The sequence below is a fragment of the Phascolarctos cinereus genome, unplaced genomic scaffold (genome assembly GCF_003287225.1).
Source record: "Phascolarctos cinereus isolate Bilbo 61053 unplaced genomic scaffold, phaCin_HiC Scaffold_4;HRSCAF=312, whole genome shotgun sequence".
Lineage (NCBI taxonomy): Eukaryota > Metazoa > Chordata > Mammalia > Diprotodontia > Phascolarctidae > Phascolarctos > Phascolarctos cinereus.
In genome coordinates this window covers 264,972,882-264,993,754 of record NW_027555847.1, presented here as the reverse complement: position 1 = coordinate 264,993,754, position 20,873 = coordinate 264,972,882, and the positions used below count along the sequence as shown (strand labels likewise).

At 42.3% G+C, this 20,873-nt stretch overlaps 2 protein-coding genes across 5 annotated transcripts in view; one reads left to right on the top strand and one right to left on the bottom strand.

Moving 5' to 3' along the window:
* Positions 1–14,035, top strand: part of FBXO10 (F-box protein 10) — an 89,222-nt gene extending 75,187 nt beyond the window's left edge. For 2 of the 3 annotated variants that reach the window (XM_021004614.2, XM_021004610.2), the window contains 4 exons: positions 3,209–3,484; positions 5,504–5,814; positions 9,425–9,603; positions 12,000–14,035. In XM_021004614.2, coding sequence (XP_020860273.1) covers positions 3,209–3,484; positions 5,504–5,814; positions 9,425–9,603; positions 12,000–12,180 — 947 coding nt within the window. In that variant the 3' untranslated portion in view covers positions 12,181–14,035. The remainder of the gene's footprint in view (positions 1–3,208; positions 3,485–5,503; positions 5,815–9,424; positions 9,604–11,999) is intronic. The other variant, XM_021004612.2, reaches the window with a different exon arrangement.
* Positions 14,036–19,568: 5,533 nt separating this feature from the next.
* The window catches only part of POLR1E (RNA polymerase I subunit E), a 31,491-nt gene continuing 30,186 nt past the window's right edge, over positions 19,569–20,873 (bottom strand). For both annotated transcript variants that reach the window (XM_021004616.2, XM_078153040.1), the window contains one exon: positions 19,569–19,922. In XM_021004616.2, coding sequence (XP_020860275.1) covers positions 19,784–19,922 — 139 coding nt within the window. In that variant the 3' untranslated portion in view covers positions 19,569–19,783. The remainder of the gene's footprint in view (positions 19,923–20,873) is intronic.

Below are 20,873 nucleotides of genomic sequence, written 5' to 3'. Positions count from 1 at the left end.
TAAATCATAGTTTTATTTTTATATTTTTAACTTTCGGTTTTGTTTTCCAAGAACAAAGTGAAATTGACTTAAAAAAAGGTCTTCCTAAACCTGATTTTCATTCAGATGTTGTGAGGGAGCTCAGAGGCAGAGAAGAGGAAGGTTAGACATACGTAAGGAGCACAAAAAGCGTTGACCGTTGCCTCTCTGATTTCAAGGCCACAGTGATGTTCATAACTGACTCACCACAGTATTTGGCAGAAACTCTGCTGGGAATTGTTGGGCTGGGAGAAAGAATCTGGCTGTGTAACTTAAAAGGGCCTTTTTAAAAAATCCCTACTCAGGCTGCTAATTCAAAACCTGGCTTGTAATGACCAGCAAAAGGATTACAGAATGATGCCATTACAGTGCTTTAAAGATGGCAAAGTACCAAAAAAAAAAAAAAAGAAAGAAAAGAAAGTAAGAATAATATTTTAAAGCACCAGCCTTGGAGTCAGGAGGACATGAGTTCAAATGCGACCTCAGACACTTGACACTTATTAGTTGTATGACACTGGACAAGTCACTTAACCCCAATTGCCTCACCAAAAAAAAGCCAGAAAAAAAAGAAAAGAAAGTAAAGATGGCAAAGTAGTTTCCACTTTCCAGAACATTCCGTTATTTTAGCCTTTCAGAAAACCTGTGAGGTAGGTTGTATAGGTATTATTATCCCCATTTACAGATGATAAAATCAAAGATTTGTATTTCCCTTCCTGGGAAAGGCCTGTATAGAAATGTGGAATTGTCTTCGGGCACAGAAACATAGGATCTCAGAACCGGAAGAGGTCATGTAGCTCAGTCTCCCTTATTTGGAAGAGGTGGAATAGATTGGTACAAAATTCTAGTCCTGACTTTGCCACTAATTCTCTCTGTGTGACCTTGGGCAATTCATTAGGCCTCAGTTCTATAACTTACAAATTGGGACCAATATAGTTACCGTATCATACCCCCTGGGTATCATGAAAATAAAAATGGGAGGTGATACATACATACACACATAAATACATACATATATACACACATATATACATACATACATACATATACACACTTTTTTTGGAAAGTAGAAAATGCTATTTCAATGTAAGATTTTATTTTTATTAAAATTGACGTTTCAGATGTTTAATGCTTATCTCTTACAAAGTTATAAGCAGTTATTTTATTAGAGAAGGAAAAACACAGTAGCTGCAAAAGTTGCTTCCTATGCCCCTATTCTTTGTCTTTCACAAATTGGAATGAATTTGAGGCTCCTGTGATTTCATTTTATTCAGTTCTATTTAGAATAAGCACCCCCTAGCTTTCAAAGTCCTGTACATCATGATGCCTCTGCCTGCATCCCAGTATAGATGGAGAAATGAAAAGCAATAGAAATTACAAGATCTGTGGCAGGGGAGGAAGAGCTGAGTCACTGAAATGTTCACCTCTCTGTGTTGGCAGAAAAGCTCAGGGGCCCTGTTAGGAGTTTTTGGCATCTCATGGGAAGCTAAAATGGGATTTTAAAAAGATTTTTATCCTCAAATGAGGAGCAACCAGAATACTTTTTCTATAGAGTAGGTGTAAGATGCAACAATCTGTTTTAAGTTTAAATCAGAAAGCCATTTACCTGGACCACGTTATCATAACTTTCCATAGAAAGAATTTCACTGAGTGTAATGTTACACCCTCACCATAGCCAATGTGGGAAGGTGTTGTACTTAACTATGTATATTGATTACAAGAGCTGTGTTTTTGTTTCTTTCCTTATGTTTTTTTTTTCCTGGAGGGATTGGGTGGGAAGACAAGAAGTAACAAAAAAAAAATGGATCATAGATTGAGAGCTAGAAGTGGACCTTAGAGGTTATCTAGTCCTACTGTACCATTTCATAGATGAAGAAACTGAAGCCCCAAGAAGTTACATGATTTACCCAAGGTCACACAGTGGCAGAACTTAGAATGGAACTCAGGACCTCTGATGAGAAAATCAGATTTTCTTTCCACTGCGCCATGTCAGACTACATGGACAATGCCACTTCCATGAGGACCCACATAATAAATTCCTCTGTGAGTTCAATGCTAGGGAATAATGTGTCCAGATGAACTTACATACTTCTCTTTATCAGACAATGAGAGCTTTTGGTCTTAACTGTCAAGAAACTCAGCTGTGCTGAACTCATTGTTTACCTCGAGGAGCTAGCTCAGGCGCCTGATAACATCCATTTCTCTGCTCCTCCCCCTTCCTCTTGACTAGTTTTTGTTCTGTTTTTATTTTTGTCATTTTGTCTAGCTTTATTTTCTGATACTTCAGTACACAAGTTCACTGATGGAGGCTTCTCCCTCCATTGTCGCAGTTCACAGACCATTTGTATCTTCTCATACGGGGCGGCAGTTCTTGTGCATATTCTACTTGTGGTTCAGGAGACTTTCCTCTAGGAGGTCTTTAATAATTCAGATATATGCAGCAGTCTGCTTACTCTCAGGAAGAAAATGATTTTGTTTGTAAGAGACACAGAAAAGTTCTTCAGATTTTCTTGGGCCTTAGTTTCTTCACGTGTAAAATAAAGAAATGTCCCTTCCAGTCTAAATCCTACATTTCTGTGGCCTATTTACCTTTCCTGGTTGTATGATAGTAAATGTTTAACAACCAGCTCTCCAGGAAAAGAAAGTCTATGTGAGACTTTGAAGCTTAAGCTGTGTTATTAACATTTCATCCATCACTTTCTTAAATCTAGGAAATCTTCCAGATAATAAATCACACCCTGATTTATAGTATCTGCCAATTTCCAAAGTATAAATGTGCATACTGAAAATTAAATAATCAGCTTTCTCAATCTGGTATGAGCTGGCTCTAGCACACCACTGTGTCCATGGACCTTCAGGGTATCTGTGGATAGATTTTAAGAGATCTGTCAATTTATGTTTTTTAATATTTTGATAACTATTTCAACAGAATTGGTTTCCTTTGTAATCCTATGTGTCTTTTGCATTTAAAAACACTGTTCTGAGAAGCGGTTCAGAGGCTCTGCTACACTGTCAGAGGGGACCATGGTACCAAAAAAGGTTAAGAACCCTTGCCCTAGAGCCCTGTGGAACGAGGTACAGTCTGTGGCACCTTATCTTTCCTCTCCCTCACTTCTGCCTATAACCTTCTAAGATGTGGTACAACGCCCCATTCGTTTTCATGCCCAAATCTCTTGAATTTTGTCTGTCCTAGGTAATAAAGGTTGTGGCATGTGGATCATGTCCTCAAGCCTCCCTCACATCACGAGCAACCAGATTGCCCATAACAGTATCTATGGAGTAGCTGTGTTTTGTCAGAAGGATGATGCTAATGATTACCTCATTAACCAAGGAAGCAATGAAAATTTCAATGATGAAGGTGAAGCTTCCAACTGGGAAAACGAACTGGATGGTGAAGATGACCACTTCTCCTCCCGGCGGCCAATCAGCGTGGCTCTCATTGAATCTAACAGTATTAACCACAATGGAGGTGAGCATAGCCCTGACACGGTGCCTTAAAACCCTAGGACTGGGAAGAAGTGGTGTTCATAGCCCCACTTGTCCAACTCCTCAGGGTTTTTCTTCGGGGTTTTCTTGACAGAGATACAGGAAGGGTTTGCCATTTCCTTCTCCAGCTTATTTTACAGATGAGGAAACTGAGGCAGACAGGGTTAAGTGCCTTGCCCAAGGTCACATAGCTAGTAAGTGTCTGAGACCAGATTTGAACTCAGGAAGATGAGTCTTTCTGACTCCAGGCCCTGTACTATATCCACTATGCGATCTAGTATATGAACAAATAAATAGAATACAAGGTAAATAGAGGAAGAAGAGAGAATAAAAACTGGGTTGGTGGTGAGGGGAAATCAGGGAAGGCTTCACAGAGGAGGTGACATGAGATCTGAGCTGTAAAGGAAGATAAGAATTCTCAGAGTAGGAAATGAGTAGGTACCCTCTAGCCATGGCAGATGACCTGTGGGAATAGGAGGGCATGAATGGTAGAGGGTCAAGTTCAAGGAAGACTTAATCTGTTTTGTTTGGAGCATGAAAAAAAAACTAGAGAAGAAGGTAGGAACCAGATTTCTGGAGTGCTGAAAATTCCAATGGAAGAAAGAGTTTGTGTTTCATCCTCAAGGTACTGGGAGGCCTCTGAAGGCTTTTGCGCTGTGCTGTGCTGTGCTGTGCCCGGAGCTGTGCTTCAGGGAGATGATTCTGTCAGTCGTGTGCAGAGAGGATTAAAGAGGAGAGAGACTAGAGCAGGGTGACCTCATTTGTGTCATGGACCTCTTTGGCAGTCTGCAGAAGCCTGTGGACCCCTACTCAAAATAATGCTTTTTAAAAATAATTCATTGTTGAAGAAAATGCTCATTTTCAGCTAGAGGCTAGTGAAAATAAAGATGTATTTTTTTTTCCATTCAAGCCCATAGGTTAGCCCCCCCCCACCCCAAAATCTATGTTTGGACTCAGGTTAAGACAAGGAGACCAGTGAGGAAGCCATCACAAAAGCTTGGCAAGAGGTGGTGAGGGCCCAGAGCCACGTGACCAGGAGAGAAGAGGATCTGTGTGAGAGATGTAGGGCCTCAAGGGGCCTAAAAGGTTGTCCAGGCCAACTGTCTCACTTTCTAGATGAAGAAACTGCGGCCCACAGAAGGGCATTGGAATCTAAGTTATGCTTAAAAAACAAACTGACAAAAAAAACCACATTTGCAGTGTTCGCGTAACTGCTGGCATCCTGTGTGATGAACGTGTCCCTATGGACAGATGAGGTGACTTTGCTGGCTTCATATCACCAGCCAGAATTAGGGTCTGTTCCCATCTCTCCAGCCTGCTGGAGAGAAAATGTTCTGAGAGGGCCGGGAACAGCCGTCTGATAATTGCAGTGATTGAAAGGGTGGGCGTTTGGCTTGGCAATGATCATTGAGGATTTTGAGCTCTATGCCCAGTGGCACATGGGGCATCCTCCTAACTGATACATGCCAGCTGTTTGTGCCTCCCCCTCAGCTATATTTAGGCTTGCTTATTCAGTGCTATAATTATGTTAAAAAAAATAAGTATAAAACTTGGGGGGAAACCACAACCCAACATTTATATAGCACTTTAAGCTTTATGAAACACTTCACAAATATTATCTCATTTGAGCCTCACAGCAATCCTGGGAAGTAGGTAAAACTATTATCCCCATTTTACAGATGAGAAAGCTGAGGTAAATAGAAGTTGTGATTTCTCCAGGGTCCCAAAGCTAGTAAGTTCCTAAGGAAGGATTTGAACTCGGATCTTCCTGACTCCAGGTCCAGCACTCTATCCATTGAGCCACCTCACAATATTCTGGCTTTATTGCATATTTAGAGCAGTTGTTCCTTGCTGTTTGTTGAAGGCTCGGTTTGTGTTCTGTATTCAGAATTATACAGAATGAGCTTCAAAACATGCTGATTTTTACCTTTTTAGGCTAGAACAGGGCTCACTTCTGTATGACCCCATAAATGATGCACTTGAATATTTTCCTCTCTTCTAGCTGCCGGGCTGTACGTCAAGAGCAACGAAGCTCTGAACGTTATTGCCAACATTATCCATGCCAACCAGGAGAGCGGGGTGGCCGTGTTGCAGAGCACTCAGCTTACCCGGATCGCCAACAACAGCATCTCCTGCAACCATCTTGGCGGGGTCCTCGTTGAGTCAGAGTGCAGGGTCGAACTTCGTGGAAATGGCATCTATGACAACAGCGGTCCTGGTGTCTCCTCCAAGGGAGACGGGACCATCCTAGAAAATGACATCATTGGCAATCGAGGCTGTGGGCTACAGTTACTGCAGGCAGCAAACATGAAGGTATGCGTCCCATCCCCTTGCCAGGGCATCCTCTGATACTGGGTTCTAATCCCTAGAGTACGTGAAGCTGTGCATGTATAACAGGAAGGGCAGTGACGAGAGACCTTCTCTTCTCGCTAGAAACACAGACTCACCAGGCAGGATGGGGAGAAGTCTTCTACCAAACTTTTCTTTATCTTTTTTTTTCTTCATTTTCTGTACTTGGGCTTTTTATTTTGTTTTCTTTTATTATCTTCCTTAATGTTAGTGCCTTTCTTTTTTGATTATTTCCTATTTATCCTGTTTATAGTCTTGTTTATACATAGTTGTTTGCATCTTCTTTCTCCCATTAAACTGTAAATTCCTTCTCCCACATCTTTCAATAAATAGCCCTAGCCTCAGCTGACAACTGGGAAATTGATGGGTTCTGGTAGGGGTGCCCAAAAGGGAGCAGCCCTGGGCGCAGGTGAAGGGCATGTAGATGTCAGACTTTGGGAGTGAGTGTGTTCCCTGGCTGCCTCTGCCTCCTGACAGGCCTCGCACTAGGCAGGGGTGAGGTCTGTCAGGTTACAGACAGTAAGTAGCTCTTCAGGGCTCAGCTCAGGTATCACCTCCTCTGCGAGGCCTTCCCTGGTTCTTCCTTCCATCTTCAGCTTTTTACTGCTCTCTTCCTCCATGATTTATCTGAAACCTGAAAGGCTTCACCCCTGCATAGTGAGTGGGAGGCCTTTCAAGAGACAGGGATGGCCAAGGAGCACACTTAGTCCCGGAGTGTGACATTCACATGCCTTTCCCTGTGCCCACTGCTGCTCCCCTTCTGACCATCCTTCTCAGAATGCGGGCAAGAGTAGAGTAGTTCTCCCCAACAATCTTCATCTCAGCTGGAGCTTCTCTCCTTCTGTCATTGCCTGCCAGCTGTGGGAGCACACCCTGATCCAAGTCCAGAAGAAATCAGGCAGACTAATTTTTGTGTGTGCCTTTAAGGCCCTCTGCTGAAGTCCCTTTCCAATACCTCATCGTGGTGAGGTGCCCATAGAGAGCACCCTGGGTTTATCAGGTCCTATCAAGCTAGAAAGGCTTTTGGTGTGGTCAGGGAAGGACTGTATATCTGCCATCCAAGGAACAGCTCAGTTCAGAGGGGCCCCAAAGTGACCACATGACCAATCCCCAGGTATTGACTTTTTTTTGGCTGTGGCAGCTCATCTCAGGCACAGATATGGGTTGGCAATAGCTGTCTGTGGGAAGAGGATTCACCCTTGTGAGACCATGGATCTTTGAAGTATTTAAATAAGAAGTCTTTAAGACATTGAAAAACCTGAGACATATTAGAAACAAATAGATTGCTAAGAATCATAAAATTATATGTTTAGAGCAGAAAGAAGCCTCAGAGGTCATCAATTCCAACCCTCTCATTTTACAAATGAAGAGACTGAAGTCACAGAGAAGTTGAGTAACTTGCCCAGTGTCACATAGCTAGTATAGATCTAAAGCAGGATTTGAATTTTTCACCACCTCTACACTACATCATGCTGACTCTCCAAAGAGCTCCCCTCCCAGGTTCCACTGAAAGAGGAACATAGAATCAGTTGTTCATGGGTAGGCTGAGCTAATATAATAAAAATGATAATTCTACCTAAGTTAATTTACTTATTCAGTGCCATACCAATCAAACTACCAAAAATTTATTTTATACAGCTAGAAAAAATAATAAAATTCATCTGGAAGAACAAAAGGTCCAGAATATTAAGGGAATTAATGAAAAGAAATGCAAGAGAAGGTAGCCTAGCCATACAGGGTCTAAAACTGTACTACAAAGTAGCAATCATCAAAGCTGGTTGGTACTGGCTAAGAAATAGAGTGCTGGATCAGTGGAATAGGTTAGGTACATAAGACACAGTAATATAGTAATCTACTGTAGTAATCTGTACTATATTATAGTACTATAGTAATCTACTATTTGATAAACCCAAAAACTCCAGCTTCTGGGATAAGAACTCACTATTTGACAAAAACAACTGGGAAAACTAGAAAACCGTATGGCAGAAACTAGGAATATACCAACATCTTACACCATTTACCAATGTAAAGTCAAAATGGGTACACGATTTAGACATAAAGGGTGAAACTAAAAGCAAATTAGGAGAGCAAGGAATAGTTCTCCTGTCAGATCTATGAAGAAGGGAAGAATTTATAACTAAGCAAGAGATAGAGACCATTATGAAATGCAAAATGGATAATTTTGATTACATTAAATTGAAAAGTTTTTGCACAAACAAAGCCAATGCAACCAAGATAAAGGGAAGCAGAAAGTTGGGAAACAGTTTTTACAGCCAGTATCTCTGAAAAAGGCCTCATTTCTAAAGTATATAGAGCAGTGAGTCAAATTTATAAGAATACAAGTCATTCCCCAATTGATAAATGGTCAGAGGATATGAACAGGCAGTTTTCTGATGAAGAAGTTAAAGCTATCTGTGGTCATATGAAAAAATGCTCTAAATCACTATTGATTAGAGAAATGCAAATCAAAACAACTCTGAGGTACCATATCACACCTGTCAGATTGGCTAACGTGACAAAACAGGAAAATGACAAATGTTGGAGAAGATATAGGAAAACTGAAACACTAAAACATTGCTAGTGGAGTCGCGAACTGGTTGAACCATTCTGGAGAGCAACTTGGAAATATGCCCAAAGGGCTATAAAACTGTGCATGCCCTTTGATCCAGCAATACCACTTCTAGGTCTATATCCCAAAGAGATCATAAAAAAGGGAAAAGGAACCATATGTATAAAAATATTTACAGCAGCTCTTTTTGTGGTGGCAAAGAGTTGGAAATTGGGGGGATACCCATCAATTTGGAAATGGCTGAGCAAGTTGTGATATATGAATGTAATGGAAGACTATTGTGCTATAAGAAATGATGAACAGGCTGACTTCAGATAAACATGGAAAGACTTGTATAGACTGATGCTGAGTGAAGTGAGCAGAACCAGGAGAATGTGGTACATAGTAACAGCCACATTGTGCAGTGACTAATATTGATAGACTTAACCCTTCTCAGCAATACAAGGATCTAAGACATCTCCAAAAGACTCATGATGGAAAATGCTATCCACATCCACAGAAAGAGCTATGGAGTCTGAATGCAGATCAAAGCACACTATTTTCGCTTTTTAAAAATTTTTGTTTTTTCTTTCTTGTAGTTTTTCCCTTTTGCTCTAATTCTTCTTTCGCAACATGACTGCTGTGGAAATATGTTTAATATGATTGCATACGTATAGTCTATATCAGATTGCATGCCATCTTGGGGAAGGGGGAGAATTTAGAACTCAAAATCTTATAAAAGTGAATTTTGAAAACTAAAAATAAATAAATAAGAAAAGTATAGAGAAGTGGCTTACGCGAGCAGAATGGATTCAAGGATGGCATCAGAAGCAGCCCCAGGAATTGCCTCATAGCAGCATCCAGAAAGATGATAGGGTGTGAAATTCAGCAGCCACCCCTTTATCGTTCCCTGAACCGTGCCCCTCGGGTCACGATGGCCTGAGTTGTCCTGCTAGTCCTGGCTAAGTGGCTTTGCTTTCTTGCCTGTCATGTTTATGAGGTTTGGACTTCTGGTTGTTTCCTCAGATCACCAAAAACAGGATCCACTCCTTCCGCGATTATGGAATTGTAATGCTTGACCACGTCAAAGGCATAGTGCTGGAAAATATGATCTTTCAAGGGAAGACCAAAAAGACCATTTTGCAGCAGGTTTCCAGTCTTGAAGACTGTTTAGTTCAAAACAACAAGCTTTTGGCTTTCAAGAAGTAAGTCATTGCCACTTTCTGTTGGCCTAGACGGAAGTTAGTTCATCATGACCAGAACAGTACGAGCAGCTTTAACTCTCAGCAGAGAGGAGAATGAGCCATACGTGGCTAATGGGTTGATTTATTTTTTTAGCTACATAAAGTGAGTGATGTGTTTTTTTTAAAAAGTACTATCAGTAAAACTTTTTTTTAACAGCTTTTAGGTCACACTTGGAACTGGAGCCATTTGTTACATAAAAGATTTCACGTGGTTTTTTTGCTGTTGTGTTTTAAAGAGGAAAGGGAAAAAGTTGGCATGAATCTATTTGCCTTCCTATTTTTGAACCGTAAGTTGTTATATAGATCAAATGAGACTGATAATGGATGGAAAATGATATATAAATGTAAGGTATTTTTTTTTTTACTGGACTTAGGATTTCAGCAGTCTGAGTCTAACCCAGTTAGGATTTATCATCCTCTAACAATGCAGATCTGTAGCTTCTCTGTAACTTAGTCTTAGACAGTCTTAGAAAGCCTGAGACACTGAAAAGTTAAGTGGCTTACCCAGGGTCATCGTCAACCTGTGTCAGAGCTGAAATTTGAACCCAGGTCTATTTTATCACCACACTGCCTCTCATAAGATATCATCGTCATCCTCCTCTAATTATCTTTTTTTGATGGGATCCAAATAGAAGCAGTTCTGGGACAAGTCATTATCTTTTTTAAAAAACATTTATTACTTGTTTTTAACATTCAGTTTTTAAAAATTTTGAGTTTCAAATTCCTCTCCAAGTCACTATCTTGATATTATTTTATATTTAATGTTCTACAGTGTTCTGGGGCCAGGTGCTTAGATTACAGGGCCTGCAGTCAGGAAGACTCATCTTCCTGAGTTTAAATCTGGTCTCAGGATGTTTAACTAGCTATGTGATGCTGGGCAAGCCATTTAACTCTGTTTGCCTCAGTTTCCCTATCTGTAAAATGAGCCAGAGAAGGAAATGGCAAGCCACTCCAGTACTTTTGCCAAGAAAACCCTAAATGGGGTCACAAAGAGTCAGACATGACAGAAATGACTGAACAACAAGCATTCTGGACTGGGCCTTATTAGGGCTAGGCCCCTGGTAATTTATGTTAGAGCTTAGAATGAAACGAGAAACGATCAAACAAAAAGAGATTTCCTTAGCCCTTAGCAAAAGAAATATATTCAACAAGGATACACATCCAGGACACCTGAATTGGTTCAGCAAAACTCTCCTGCCTCTGAGTTGTCCACTGTTGTCCACTAACCAAACCTCAGAGCCTGCCTGGAGCTGTTCATGGCTTCTTCATACTCAGGTGGCCAGCAAGCAGTATTAATAGCTGAAGCCTTCAGACCCCCCCAAGCCGATCACATCTCAAAGATGGTTTCATTTTCTTTTAAGGAAAACTAGAACTTGTGTGAGGGTTGGAAGTTAAGATAGTGCTCCCACCACACATGGATTATTGCACAAGTGGATATAATAACCATTTTTTTTTTGTGGCTGAATAGCAGTGTTAGTTAGGATTTAAGCTCATCCTTGGGAGGCATTGAAAGCATCTTCAGTGTGACTTCAGTAGCAAACAGAACAGGGATATGTATTTTAATTGTGATCCCTACATTTTGAAAGCTTTTCATTCGACTTGCTTAAAGATGATGGATGTTTGGCCTGGTGACATTACTGTTATTCGTAGTGCCCACCAGCAAGGTCTTTTTCTAATGACCCACTGTGCAATCAGGGTGACCCTCGAGATCACAGGTTATGCCAGTGGTGATCCTGCCTCTGGCACGTCCCACCATAGGCTGGTGACAGACTGTACTAATTATCTGTTGCCTAAGCCAAGTTCAGAGAGGCCTTTCCCCAAGTTAGCTGCCAGTTTATGAATTTTTAAACCACAGCCTACATTATTGCAGAGGCTGTCCACACTGATGAAGTCCCAGATCAGTGAGTTTTTCTAAGAGGCAAGGTAATACTCTAGACTTACAAGGAGGCAAATTAGTCATATCCCTTTGGTCGCTCCTTATTCTTTCTCTTTTCCCTATCTCAGGTCTTCATGCCTTTGTGGCAGGTCACCTAACGTTTCCAGCCTCAGTTTACTCATGTGTAAGATTAGGGGATAAACTAGGTGCGATCTGAGATCCCCCCCAGCTCTCCGTCTATGATCTGATGGCTTTTCTTATGTACTTATAATTTGTATTATAGCTATCTGTGTACTTGTCTTACTCCCCTTACTAGACCGAACTCCCTGAGGGCAGAGTTTGGGGTTACATGATGCAGATAATGCTATAGGAATTCATTGAAGCTCTTCATGGGAAAATGAGGGTTTGGGGCTGGGTTTTGACTTTTGTTCCCTGTCTTCCCATCACCTTTGGGAACTCACCCCACGTGTTTTGGCCCCAGCAGATCTGAAGTCCCTTGGAAACTGGAGAATCCCCCTGCAAGGCCTCACATCGAAGAAGCCACAAGAAGCATCTCTACAGCCCACAACAGTCAAAAGGTGGCGAACGTGACAAGCAGGATAGCCACCAGAGTGGAAGGCAGATGTCCCAACAGCCGCAGCATCTTCTGTACTATTCTGTGATGCTGCCTTGGCAGCTCCTGATTGTCCATTCTTTGAGTTCAGGTCTAGGCTAAGAGACCAGTTGGTCACTTTGGCATCACTGAGTGCCCAGTCTCCCCAGGAACAGTGCTTCACCCAGAAACAAAGTGGGGATTTCTGATGGGCTGCACAAGTGAAATTCATTGGGGTTTGGGGAGTGCTTATTTGAACTCCCGCCTGTCCCTGTGGAGAGAAATTAGTGCCCAGCAAGTCCAAGACGTCCAGGCTTTCTGGGAAATGGGAAAAGTACCAGAGGGAATTCCAAAGAGGATAAAACCAAACAGTAATTATGGCTTAATGAAAAAGGGGGGAAAGGTATTTTTTTTTGAAGGGGACATAATAGGAAACACCATTTCAAGTCAAAAGACTTGGGTTTGAATTCTGACTGTCAGTTATTAGCTTTGTGACTCTGGTCCAGTCACTTAACCACTGTTAAATGGGCCTCGTTTCCTTCTCTGTAGAATGAGAAGGCTTGGACCAGTTGATCTCTGATGACCCTTCCAACCCTAAAATCATGAGATCCTGCTATTTTGAAGAGAACTGTTTGCTGGGAAGATGTTCCCATCAGCCTTTCAATAGTGGCTCTCTTGGTGCTCCCTGGCATCTGAGGTGACATGCCACCTTCGGGGTGCAGACCAAAGCCTGCTTTCTGACAAGACTCAGTTTCTCCTCCCCAGAGCTTGAAGGTCTGCCTAGCACCAGCCATTCCTCAGGAAGCTCATCGTCCCAGACATATGTGTCACAACTGCCTGCTGGGTGCAAGACGTTATGCCAAGCACTGGGGATGAAGAGAGGTCCATGTCATAGCCCCAGCTTCTAAGGGTTAGTGGGGCACTTTAATGAGGACTGGAGCGGGAGACCCTGACACCAACTTGTAATTATCGACACCAAACCAAGTCTTGTTCTCTGCCTCTCACTCAAATCCTAACCTAGTGCCTCACCACGGCAGGAGCTCCTGGAGCCCCCCTTCTGGAGTGTAAGCTCTCAAGGGACCTGCTGAGCTATAAAGGCTTTGAGTCTGTTCCCAGAGACAGACCATGTCTGCTGTCCAAGGACAAGCCTTAGCTAAGTGTGTATAGGCTTTATGACTGGAAGATTGACCACTAGCCAGTTAATTTCTGGCCATGGTGACTTTTCTTACAAACATGTGTGTGTGTGTACACACACATATGCACATGTGCACATGCACACACACACACACACACACACACACACACACAGAGCCAGCACCCATTCATACAAACTCAGTACAAATGCAGCTTAGACAATCAGATCCACAGAGAATCGGAAGTCTCACTGTGCTTTGCTCCTTTGATCCCAGAGGGCTATGTTAAAACGTATTATGTCTGGGGGTCCTGGAGTCAGGCAAACCCGCAGGCCCAGCCTCTGCGGCGTGGCCACATACAGGTCACCACTGGACGGAGGAGCTGTTTTTTCACATAGATCATGGGGCATGCTATATGTACCTTTCCATCAAGGAAGGATGCACATTCTGGGGGAGACTGCATTTTTGACTGTGGCTCCAGTGCTGCGGGCTCCCCTCATAGGAGCAGGTGAGGCAGAAATGGGGAGGGGGAGGATGAGGTTGGAAATGTGGGACCAAGCACAGGGTTGCCCCATGTTGAGAGGCCACAACTGTGCTGCTCTCTCACATGCCTGGGGTCTGTTTTCATTTCTTCTTTGATAGACACGTTCCTTGTAGAACTGGTGGGGCCCTCTTTTAAGTTGTACAATGTGCAGCATTTCCTATTTTTAAAGAAAAATCATTTTTATGTGAAAATATAATGAAAAGACATAATGGAAAAATAAAGTGGTATATTTTTTAAAAATACAAAAAGATTTCTACTGGTTTTCCTTGGCTCCATATAGACATCAACAATAATAATAGCTAACATGTATATAGTGTTTATTCTGTACCAAGCATTGTGCTAAGTATTTTATAATTTTTATCTCATTTGACCCTAACAACAACTCTGCAGGTCCTAGGGAAGGTACTATTATCTCCATTTTATAGATGAGGAGACTGAGGCAAACAGATGTTTAAGTGGCTTACCCAGGGTCACACAGCTAGTAAGCGTCTGAGGCTAGATTTGAACTGAGACTCTCACTCCATCCCCCATACCACCTAATTATATTTTACAAACTGCTGAATCTAAGCATAATCCCGCTGTCAGAATGGATGCGAAAGCTCCCTTTGAAGGAGATAGGAGAGAAGCACTTAGCCATTCCAAGAGACTTGGGATGTGGGGGATGAGAGATCCAGAGAGCAGAGAACTGGAGCAGGGGGTGAACAATCCCTGGCCCAGGGCGCTAGCATCCAGGTGGGCTAGCTTAGCCATCCCCCAGCCTCAGCCTGTAGTCCTTGGAGCAGCCATCCGTCCCCACCAACCCCAGGTCTGCATCATCATCACTCCCTCTGCTGGTACAAGGGCACACATAGTCAGAGTGACCTCTGCACCTCTGCCATTGGGTTGTGAGTTCCCAACTCCTAACCCCACATTAACTGTTTTTGACCTAGGGGAAAGAGTGCTGTTAAGGTTTTGCTTCACTGTCGATGTTATCTCTACAATACCTCATGTATTTTCTATTCTCTTTCTTCCTGCTGCCACCAGGTTGGTTTAGACTCTTATGCCCTTTCCCTAGGACTATATATATATATATATATATATATATATATATATATATATCTAGTCCCCTAAATCTTAGTAGTCAAGGGGAAATAGTTTTTAGCCACTTTTCCTGGTCGCTGTCCCTTAACTGGGAGGGAGTACTCCAAAGGCTTGACTCCCTTCTCACCAAGTGTCTGTTACACAAAGACCATCACAATAGTGAATAGCAAATAAACCTATTTATCCAAGCTGATAGCAAGAAATCAGAGAAGTTATACAGACTGTTGTTGTCATTGTTTGTCATTTGGTTTTGAATTCTGACTGTCAATTATTAGTTTTGTGACTCTGGTCCAGTCACTTAACCACTGTTAAATGGGCCTTGTTTCCCTCTCTGTAGAATGAGAAGGCTTAGACCAGTTGATCTCTGATGACCCTTCCAACCCTAAAATCATAAGATCCTGCGATTTTGAAGAGAACTGTTTGCTGGGAAGACGTTCCCATCAGCCTTTCAGTAGTGGCTCTCTTGGTGCTCCCTGGCATCTGAGGGGACATGCCACCTTCGGGCAGGAAGGAGGACCAATGAAATCACAGGGTGATGTTTTGTCTTTAAGCAAGGCAGAGTTGCACAAAGTCTCAATCAGCTTCTGTCTTTCTTCCAGAGTCATCAAAGTTCAGTGACAAAAGTCAAGACAAATGGGAATGGCCTGGGATGCAGTGGACGTCCTTGGTGTCTTTGATGTCTGACCAGTTCTAAGCATTCCACAGCACCTGCTTCAGCTGCCTTCATGGCCATCAAAACAAATTGTTCTCATCCACCCATTCCTCAAGGAAGTGTTCACGTGCTTGGGGTAGGCACCCCTCTAACTCACTGACAGGTTTGAAGCCTGTCAGTTACCCTCATCTGCCAAGATAGTTTTACTAGGGTGTGGCCACTGAGAATGCTACAGGTTGTTAGAACTACAGGTGAGAGTTGAGTATCAGGTGGACACCCAAGCTGCTGGTCCTCCCTGAACACCCCAGAATATACCAGACAATACACAGAGTGAATGAGCTCTCACCCTGGCAGGAAGATAGCTCAACCAAGAGCCCCAATCTCACTGAAAGGGGAACTTCCCTAAAATCTAGTATGGCAAACTGGGAAAATGGGTAGGCTGGTTCCTGTATATGTCAGCTTCCTCCCAGAGTCTCTCCCCTCCAGGAACTTTGTGTGTCCTCTCTCAAAGCCTCTCATAGCTGTGATGAACACAGGTTGGGAATGTTAGAAGCCAGAAAAATCTTTCTCCTGCCATCTTCTCCCAACTCCAATCCTGATGCAGACATGATGAAGCATCAAATAATCTCTCCGCTAATGAGGAGAGTCTTGTGCAAAAAGCCTAGGTTGGAGCCCTGGGTTAAAATTAGATTAGATCTCTGTCTGTCTGTCTCTGCCTCCCCCTACCCCCAGATTTTGCCCTTACCACATTTCACTTGGCAACATACTGGCTTCTGTAGATAGGATTTTGGCTCTAGATAAGTTTCTAAGTTAAGTAGAATTTACTATTGGATATGTTATAGATAGGAATCTTCTTCAAGTATGGGTTGGACTAGACTATAAAGTGCCATTTCCTTGGGAGTTCATAATGGGCTATCTAGGTGACTGGCCATTCACACCATGAATCATTTCAAGAACTGGCATGTGATGACAGTCTTTTTCTGTTGGAAAAGATCTCATATAAACTGCACTTCCCTTCCAGGGTTGCTGTGTGGATCAAATGAGATAGTGTAAAACACTCAGCACAATGTCTGGCCTATCATAAGCACTATATAAATGATGGTTATTATTATTAGCCTCAAAATTCCACTACAGAACTGCCTGTGAGTCTGGAAGACTGGTACTTGGGTACATAGCTCCCAGGAGAGCTTCACACAAATTCACATGGAAATCTAAAGCTTCTCTCAACCCCCCTGTGAGGTATGTAGTGAAAGTATTATTCCCATTTTATAATGAAGAAATAGGTCCTGAGAAGATCCGTGACTTGTCCCTGGGTAAGCAGCTGGTAAATGTTGGATCTGATGTTTGAACCCAGATTTCCTGACACCAAGTCTGGAACTTTTTCCACTATATCACTTTGGAGAACTGGATGAGGTGAGGTGGGTCCCCCTTTTAGAGATGGCAGGGGGCTCTCATGAAAGACAAATAAAGCCAAGACTCATGAAAGATGGGGAGCAGAAGAACACTGGCATCAGTCAGATATACGAGGGAAGAAGAGGACAGGAATTGACATTTGGACATCTAGGCATTTCTCTCTCCCCTTCTCCTTCTGAACTGGACTTAAGTCAGGGAATCTGGGTTTGAGTCTAAACTATCACATACTAGCAATGCTGCTGAGAGCAAATAATTTAATCTTCAGTTTCTGCTTCCTGTTTATAAAATGAAGCTGGAAACATTCACCTCCAGGGTTTTTGTGGGGAAAGGACTTTGTATGACTGTGTACAAACTGGGGAATTCTCTCAACTGAGGGGAATTGGACCTATTAAGACAAGTGTATCCATCAACAGCGGTCTAATGACTGTGGATCAAAGATAGGAGACCAAACTGAAAACAAAAGAAATTGATTAGCGTTACTGCTCCTGCTAAATAACAGTTTAGGGCAGCTAGGTGGCACAGTGGATAGAACACTGGCCTTGAAGTCAGGAGGACCTGAGTTCAAATCCGGCCTCAGACCAAACACTTGACACTTACTAGCTGGGTGACCCTGGGCAAGTCACTTAACCCATTGCCTAAAAAAAAAAAAACCAAACAACTTAAACAACAGTTTGATTTTTCATATCCTTTCAGGCCTATTCTCAGCAGTATTCTGTTGGAAACTTAGGGCAGGTATGTGAAGCATTTCACAGAAGCAAAGAAAGACAACAGCGAAGGAAGAAAAGGGGAGTACATGGAATAACTGGCAGGTTTTATTATAAGGAAACATTCCCTGTTCAAGGGCAGAAGACAAAAGGAAAGGACCAAGACAGTTACAATTGTGAAAGAAGTCCTTTTAGGCTAAACTGCAGGGTCTCTTATCCAGAGACAAGTAGTTGTTATTGACAGGATGAGACCATCTGCTTTGTATATATATTTTTCTCCTTCAGTAGGATTTGAGGACTTTCTATTAGGCTACTAAGTGGTTAGGGCAGGGGTGGGAAACCTGCGGTCTTGAGGCCACATGTGGCCTTCTAGTTCCTGAATCCAAATTTTACAGAACAGATTTGCCCATTGTATTGGTGCAGAAATGACTGGCTATTATCTCTTGGACCAAGCTAAAGCAGTTATTCATATTGACAATCAATTAACCATCTCCAAAATCCTACCCACCCCTTTACCCTGTTAAAATTCTATTCCTTTCATAAAACCGTTCCAGACTGCGTCAGTCATCTCTGGCGGCGGGTGCAGAAATGGATGAGGCAAGGCTTCTGTAATCCTGTGTTTTGCCTTTTCTCTTCTTTCCCTCACTAGAGTGTAACACAGGTGGGCAGGGGCTGAACATAGCTTGTTGGGGCTGGAAGGGGCCTCAATAATCATCCAGTCCTTCCCATTCAGTTTGTGAAATGGATTAAGAATCTGAAGACCAAGAAATTCAACTAGAATTCAAAGCTGCATCCACTGACTCCAAATTTAATTTTTTTTTAAATTTAAAATAATTTAATTTTAACAAACCCTATCAGGAGACATAGGGCAGCTAGGTGGTGTGGCAGATAGATAGAATGCTGGGCCTGAAGTTAGGAAGACCTGAGTTAAAATGTGACTGCACTTATTAACTGCGTGACCCTGGGCAAGTCACTTAACCCTGTTTGTCTCAGTTTTGTCATCTGTAAAATGAGCTAGAGAAGTACATGGAAAACCATGCTAGTACCTCTGCCAAGAAAACCCCAAAGAGTAGGCCATGACTAAAAAACGACTGACTGACAAATCGGAAGATGAAATCAGGTTAGTTTAGTGTTATTCTTACAGAACCCATGTTGGTTCTCAGTGATCACCACCAAGTCCTTTGTCTAATGCTGACAATCTAGTTGACTCAGAAATTCACCTTCAGGTTCACCTTTAGGACTCTATTTCTTTCAGTGAGGCACACCTATCTTTACCTAGGGAAAGTTTCTCCTGGCCCTCACAATCTCTCTTCCCTGTTAACAATCTCTCATTTCATGGGTGACTGGAGAGGCAGCTTCCCAACTTATATAAGGGCTGGCATTAATCTTCCAGAGGTGGGGGCTTGGTCTTATGTTTTGGTTGAATGACTTCTTGAAATTAGGCCTCAAAGTGTCAAATCCATCAGAATTTTAAACTAAAACCTGCATAGAAGCATTCTTTTCCCTACAAGTATATCAGAAATCTTTTCTGTAGAAAAAGAACATGCTCTTTTTTATTGTCCCAGAGATGGAAAATGAGCATACTTATTCATGGTCATACTGTTCCCCTCCCCAACCTCCACCTCCCCACCCCTTGGGAGCTTAGTGACAGAAAAACAAAATTCACTTGAGATGTTTCATCTGCACATTTCTGCTGAAGGGGACAAAGTTTGCAAGTAAGAGAGGTTAACAAGGACCCATGAAAACCAGGGGCAAATAGTCAATATGAAAAAGATGGATTATGGCATAGTCTCCACAGGTAGCTGTTATGTCATTCCTTGAATGGATTATCGAGCCGATTTCCACTAACTCTCCCATTCATAATAACTGAATATCAAAATGTGAAGGTAAGGATATAAATAAGATATGAATCATCAGAACAAAATGAAACCCTTGATTTTTTAAAATATCATTTAATTTACCATTTTTACAAATCATCTGGTCCCACAAGACCAAGGTGCTTGTCTCTGGCTATACAGAAAGGCAAATGGCTTCTTGAAAAAGGAACTACCAGGGTCATCAAGAAACAGATGCCCAGCTGGGGCAGGCCAGGGTTTCTGCTCTTTGGTCTGGCAGTCTCCCTTGAAACCCCAATTCTCAATGTGCCTCTAAGTCCTTTTTCTACGAGGCAAGGCAGGCAGGGGGATAGACAAAGTTCCCATTTTGTGGTCCTCTTCACTTCCAGATTCCAAAGACAACTTCTTCTTAGAAATCTTCAACCTCATGGCTTTTGCAATCTCAATTATCCTAAGGAAAAAACATCATAAAGTCAGTCAGTCAAGGGGCCTCACTTAATGTCCCTGATCCATCAGCCTTCCACTGCTGAGTCTTTCCTAGATCGCTGACAATGACACCACAAAGGCAGTTCACAGTTTTGACCAAAGATTTTCATCTACTGGGCTGTCACTGAAACGAGGCAGCATTTTGTTGTTTTATGCAGACTCCAAGTCTGCTTTCACCTTTGGAAATAACACAGGCAATTCATCATGTCAAAGAATTCAGTTACCTGGACAGGTCTCAAAAATCCATGTGTGAACATAAGCACATTTAGAACACTTCTGCAGGTCTACAGCAGCGCAGCAGCCACACTAAGTGGCTCGGGTCCTTGGAATTTCATTGCTTTGCCAATAGCTGTAGCTTATGGAAGATGGATGTGCTCAAACTGCTGACTGTAAATCTGCAATGTACTCCCAGATGGGAAGGTACATGTGATAGCAGGGCCAAGTACCACTTTTAACTACTGCAATGCTTTCCAATGCAGCTGGTCTCTGTAGCTGTACAGCCTCGTCAATAATGGATCTAAGGATGTGTTTGCAATTTAGGATTTTTACAACTGCAAGAGCCAGCCTTCCTCTGTGAACATATCACAGTTGATATTGCTTGTTAGCGAATGTATACATGCATTGGTAAACTGAGCCTTTTCTCCCTAACATTAGAATGTTTGTGCTAGTCTTCTACCCTCCCCTCTAGGATCCAAAGGGAAGGCTCTTACTCCTCATCTCAAAGGTGATTGTTCTCCCTTCAACCAGCAAGACCCAAGACCATTTATCTGGGCATTTGTCAAGCTAGTTAGACAAGAAAAATTCCTTAGGATGTTTTGACTGTTTTTTGATTATTTAAGAAATTTTACTATTTTGTATTACATCGCAAAAGCCCAAGTGAAATAACTTTTTGTAACATGTTAGAACTTGTAGATTA